Source organism: Acipenser ruthenus, chromosome 22 (genome assembly GCF_902713425.1).
Source record: "Acipenser ruthenus chromosome 22, fAciRut3.2 maternal haplotype, whole genome shotgun sequence".
In the NCBI taxonomy this organism is placed as follows: domain Eukaryota; kingdom Metazoa; phylum Chordata; class Actinopteri; order Acipenseriformes; family Acipenseridae; genus Acipenser; species Acipenser ruthenus.
Window position 1 is genome coordinate 22,483,901 of NC_081210.1, and position 6,220 is coordinate 22,490,120.

The 6,220-nt window shown below is 35.2% G+C and overlaps 1 protein-coding gene across 1 annotated transcript in view; it reads right to left on the bottom strand.

The window, feature by feature from the left end:
* The window catches only part of LOC117431402 (leukotriene C4 synthase-like), a 29,705-nt gene that overhangs the window by 4,657 nt on the left and 18,828 nt on the right, over nucleotides 1–6,220 (bottom strand). The window contains exon 2 of the mRNA XM_058996157.1: nucleotides 2,737–2,816. Within this exon, the coding sequence (XP_058852140.1) occupies nucleotides 2,737–2,794 (58 nt within the window). The 5' untranslated portion in view covers nucleotides 2,795–2,816. The remainder of the gene's footprint in view (nucleotides 1–2,736; nucleotides 2,817–6,220) is intronic.

The following is a 6,220-nucleotide window of genomic DNA, read 5'->3' on the forward strand; positions in this document are numbered from 1 at the left end:
GCTCGCCCGGCACTGAGCTGATCGGGAGGTCCTGATTGGCTGGGGGGGCGTGTCCAGGGAGGCTGCATGGAGCTTAAAAAGCATCTGCGCCACAGCTCGAGGCGACTGCATGGCCATTGCTACGCAGATGGGCACTGAACAAAAGCTTGCGCTTGTTGACATCGAGGAGGAAAGCAGGATTAACTACGAAACTCTTCAACTGCAAGACAGTGCTTGTGAAGGCATTGCCGAGCCAGGCCATTTGAAGAGGCAGGAGTCGCTATGACGATGTCGGGGCTCCAGGAGCCCAGAAGTAGGTTAGTTTAGGGGAGGTTGATCCCAAACAGTGTATAGAGGGTTTGCGTAGTGTAGTAGGTTCCTGGAGTGGGATGACTCTTTTAGCGAGGCTAGCTCACTTTAGATATTTTTTTGTTTTCTTTATTAAATCTGACACTAGGGCTAACATTGATGGTACCCTAGTGGCAGCACCTGTATGTTATTAAATCTGCGTGCCTGTGTGGCGTATCAACACCCAATGCTCTGTGTCTGCCTCAGTATTGTTCAGTGATGACCCACACATGTAACAAACCCCCCTGTTACATGTCTGCATTGTTGCTTTGTTAAAATGTGAAAAGTCTAAGAAACGTCTGAGAGCTTTAACAAACGATTACCAGGAAATTACTTTGTGCAATAAACCCAGATATTTCAGTAATACAGTGCTGTATAGTAACAGTATCAAAAAGATGAGACAAACATGTTGGTCCTGGTCTACTGGCTAGCTGCCTTTAAAACACAGCAGATTAGTTCTGTGTGTCCCCGAGATGAACCATATGAACTATTGCGCCGATATTATTTGCATAGATTACAATTAGCATTAAGACAAAACCCAAATGACATTTTGAGGGGTTATCTGATCAAAAGTCAATGTTTATCTTATATTTTCAACCAGCCTCCAGCCACAAAACAGTAAAATTATTATTATTATTATTATTATTATTATTATTATTATTATTATTATTACGAATGATGATGATGATGATGATGATGATGATGATGATGATGATGAAATTCTGGGTGCTAGGCATGTATTTCCCAAGATACAGTACATGGTAAACTTGAACATCCGGTGTTTAGTGAAAATGATACCCTTAGGTAATTGTACCATATAGTTATACAATACAATAGAGATTTATAAATCGTCTTCCGTGAAACACCTCAAAGCACCTTTAATTGAAGCCTCCCAGAGAACAGCAAGAGCACTGTGAGCATAGCTAGTTCACATGTAGTTATATTAGACAGGATGAACCTGCTTGAGCCCATTGTGTTAATGAATACTGTAACGAACTGCTTGAAAATCGAGGTTTTAAAACCACAAGAACATTTCTTAAGGGAGGAGGTTTTAGAAATGAGCATAGGAGTGTTCAACCTTAATGTGTGATTATTTCCCTGTTGAGGAGTTGCATACTGTTTTCATAGCAGCCTTTATAGTATCATAAGCATTATCATACAAGGCTGTTCAGTTCCATTACTTAGGATTCTCCAAGTTCAAAATCAACGTAAATATAGAGAAAAATGCACCAGTGAAATGCACAGTTTTTTTTAGGGCAGAGTTTAAAGAAAAGAGGTACTTTTGCTTCCTTTGGGGCTTTTCTACTACATTATGAGGAAGGTCATGTAAATTTAAGTTTGCTGATTTATATAATAAATAAAGGAGTGAAGAACAAGAAACAGCTTCTCTCTTGTGTCGATGAGAACAGTTTAGTAATTTACAAGACGCACAGTACTGTACGAAAACTGTACTTAAAGCACATTTTAAAATAGTACTGTACTGTGCTCATTTTATGTTCTGCACTTGACATGACACCATTAACAATGAATACAGGTTAACCATTTTGGGATTTAATCTAATAAAATCACAGGCAGAAGACACAGCTACAGTAGGAACAACAACAACTTTCTTTTGTGATCATATTACAGTGCAACTGAATTGTCCACAGACTATTTGTACATTTATTTTTAAGTTTGCGATATTTATGCCAATACTCTCTTTGCTAGGCATAATTTTACACACACACACATATATAACAGTTTTTTAAAAAAAAATGCGCACACTCTACATTCGCTGACATGAATCCGTATTGGATTCTGCAGCACCCTTGACCACCATTTGTTACAGATACAGGCAGATGAAGCGATAAGTGCTCACGTGCATCCTAACCAAGGATTTTACCAGTGTTAACTTCTGTAAAAGTACCCTTATTATTTTCTCCATATACTTCAGATCTTCACTGAAACATAATGAAACCTGTCAATCACGGAACATGTTTCAGAGGTTTTGCCATTAATTGTGATAACTTTAGTTTTATTCCTTGTTTCTTCAGGTATACAATGACTGTATGGGCGGAGGTAAGCTATGCAGGCGAGTTGGATCAGACCCTAATAATGGTCAGTTTTAACAGGGAATCAGAAAGACTCAAAGGAAAAGTGGCAACCCAAACAACATACAAAAACAAACCCCTCAATTTAAGTAGGCGTGGCTTTAACAATTTATAATAACGTTTTATACGCAGCATATATATAAATTTTGATTTTTGGACGCAAACAATTGTTCTTAGACAGAATTGGTTTTTATTCCTGATTGTTTTTTTATGGTTACCTGGTAATTGTAGGCGGAATAAAATTAACAGATATGAAATTCATATTCTTTAATATTCTAAAGCTATGCATTTACAAAGAGAAAAAAAAGTAGATTTTTACCTTGTTCCAAAACGCCTAACACCGTTACAGCAGCCACATACACCATCTGATCCAACATAATTCACTTTGTAGTTGAACTTCTGAGAACAAATGGAAAATATATCAGCTTCAACTATTAGTCACTGGATGATTTAAGAACAAGCCTTAGGGGATCTCCGCTCATCTGTTTCAATCGGCTAAGTGACGATATTATGAGGGTGCCTCCTCCAGGTTGCAGAATTGTAACATAGCGGTAGTGTTTGTTTTTTTTTTGTTGTTGTTTTGCCTCAACCATGAACAAGCAGGTTTCCAGCAGGGGTCGCATGCAGCCTATACACTCCATTCGTAAACTTGGTAATTTGACACATCTAAACCTTTTGGTACACCGTTTACTGCGGTGTCATTGACAAACCAGCACCATGGGGTGGTGTGTTTGGTTTTTCAGCAATTCATTTTAGTAAATGTTACAGTGTACTCCTGTATTTCTGTAACTTTAGTTACCTTGTCTATTTTCATTATCACCATTATATAATTTATATATGTAACTGTATTTAAATTTTATTATATATATATATATATATATATATATATATATATATATATATATATATATATAAATCATTCTTAACACATCTGTGTTTTAACAAGACTAACCAAATTATTTTTGATGTAATGAAATAGTGCTGACGCCCATCCATAACTCTAACAGAATCATCTGAAACCAGGTAATTTATGTATAGAATGTTTGTTTGTTTTTCTTTTGATTTGTTTTATCTCGATTAAATATGAATAAATATAACACAGAGGCTACTGTAGTTTATGTAAAAGCCTATACATCGGCACTAGAAAGAAGAAAATACAATTTAGTGATTTTACTTATCATTTTGCTTATAAAAATTAACATTACATACAGTATAGGAAATGCTCAAAACAACACGTAAAAACGAAGGGAGCCGTGGTAAATGGCAGCTGAAATGATTTCCTTAAGCTTGCATTCACACTGCCCAGCTGTCTTGGTGCACCCAAGCTAGCAAATACAAGCATGCTTAAAATATACGTTTTAAAAATTATACCCTGCACCAAAAGAAAGCATGTCTTCACCTGAGCAAGTAACTGATTTGACTTCGACTGATATGGAGACAGACAGGTAATAAAACATGCTAAACAGTTTGGCGACAAGGAGGAGAAAACACAATGTTTATGAAACATGGTATTCAAATAAGTATTACAAATATTCAAATTATTATTATTAATAATAATACTAATAATCATACAAGCCGTTCCCATGATTATATGTTTGTGTGAGGTTCAGAAAGTGCTGTTTAAATTATTTTTAAAGGTGACGTTAGAGAGCAGATAGTATTTTGGTAAGTTCTTACACAGCATGTATTAATTTTAGTACACGAAACAGTTAATTTGTTATTATTATTATTATTATTATTATTATTATTATTATCAATAATATGCACAGACCTATCACTTGTCGTTTTGTAAAATGTCTTTATGATGAAGCTCCATATTCAAACGAAAGACAATACATGGCTTTGCATTTGTTGATACATCTATTGTAGTAAATAACACATTTGTTGTAGTGCAAAACTAGTCTGTATTTGTAAATAACTGTAGTGCTTACATAAAAAGTCAGCTTCACCAGCTTCACTGCATTACACCAAATATGTAACCTTAAAAAAACACACTTCCTGTGTACTTTTATTTACATTTAAAAAACGAAGTCTCTAACGTGCCCCAGCAAGTATTAGTTAATCTCTTTGTTTACAAAATGTTTTTAAAAAGAAAAAAAAAAAAACTTAATGTAGGTTAGGAAACATCAATAATGTTGTTGTTTTTATAAGATCTGTAAAAAAAAATAAGTCATCAATGGAATATAATGCCATGGCTAAACATTTAATAAATAAAGTAAATTGACAGCACAAATACGAGCATTCCACTGCTGTTTTAACACGATAGTACATTTAGATCAATGCAAGGAGAAACGTCACCGAGCACTTAAAAGTGTAGTTTCCACACTGGAAGTGAAGTATAGTCAATTCAGAGAAGGCCCTTCTGTTAAAAGCTAATCTGGTTTATTAAGCTTTCTCCAATCACTTTACAGGACTAGAGAATTTGCTCAAATGGGATAGTCAAAATTTAAACATATAAAAAGTGGCATTCAACCTACTATCAGTGGTATACATATAATATAATCATCTGCAATACTGAACATCCTTCATATATATTGTGTATCTAATACATTATTGGTAGAGTTTAAAGTTACAGGACATAAATAACATTCTTACATTGTAATAACTGGGTAAATACCAATGGTTTCTGCTATTAAATGGTACCAAAGCTAGTTGATTCTAGTATATAACTGATAGATTCAGTGACAAAGGCCTTCAAAAAGAATTGCCCTTCACTAAGAACCCATTCTTAAAGTAGATCCAGTTCTAATAATTTCCCCAATAGACAGTAACATGAACAGCGAAAATATTGATACTCAGACTACACCTTTATTAACAGAATGAGGTCACTCTGTGCATTGTTGGAAGCATTTCTTTATACACATGTAAGTCAGTGAAGTAACAACAAACTGCACAAGAGGTTATCCTTCAAGGGAAACAATTGCTGACAGAAAGTATTTCCTTTAAACGTTATCAGATCGCTGACTTTGCTGATATTCAAAATCTCCAACATGTTTACGTGTTGCATGGGCTGATGCTTTGAGAGGGTTCTGTATTGTTCCATTTTTTTGTGTAAACCTAAGGATTATTTATGTAACCTTGTGGAGTCTGGGGAATCAATCCTCTTTAGTATAGAACAATAATGAAAACTTTGCTCATTTGTATGGTTTTGTCTTGGTAGTATTTTGTTAATCAACTTTCACTCCTTCCTCAGGCCGACGTGCTGTGCTACGGTTTAAAGTACAAAATTCACAATTTATCCAAACTTTTTCAAATCTAATTTCGTTCTGCTGATAGAGCATACTGTTCAAGGCATTCTGTTCTCATGAATGCATTTCATACCCAGCATATTGCCTCATTTGAACAGTTCACACAAACTGTAAGAGCTGAATATCCAAAATGTATTCCACTATTTTTCCTTGTCTTTTCTAGTCACCCTCTTTTGGCTGCACCAGACATGGGCTGATTCAGCAAAAAAATTCTTCCGCACTTTAATCTACCTAAACTGTTAGTTTGGTTTTGGGCCAGGTTGGCCCTCTTCTGGGCAACTATCTTGGAAATGAGTGGAAAACTGAAGTCTGGAAATAAGAACATTGACACTCACTACTTCATACAACATTGCTTCACCCTGGGAACTATATACTGTTGAAATCTAATTTTTAAATATGTTTAAGTACGTGTCAGTGATATCTACAAGTATGCAGGGATGTGCCTTTAAATGAGGAATTCAAAACGAGGCAGAAATATGGTTTACATTCTAAACACTGACAACCCCTCAACTTCCTACATCAAATATGCTTGTTTTGATTCTTAACTTGAATTAA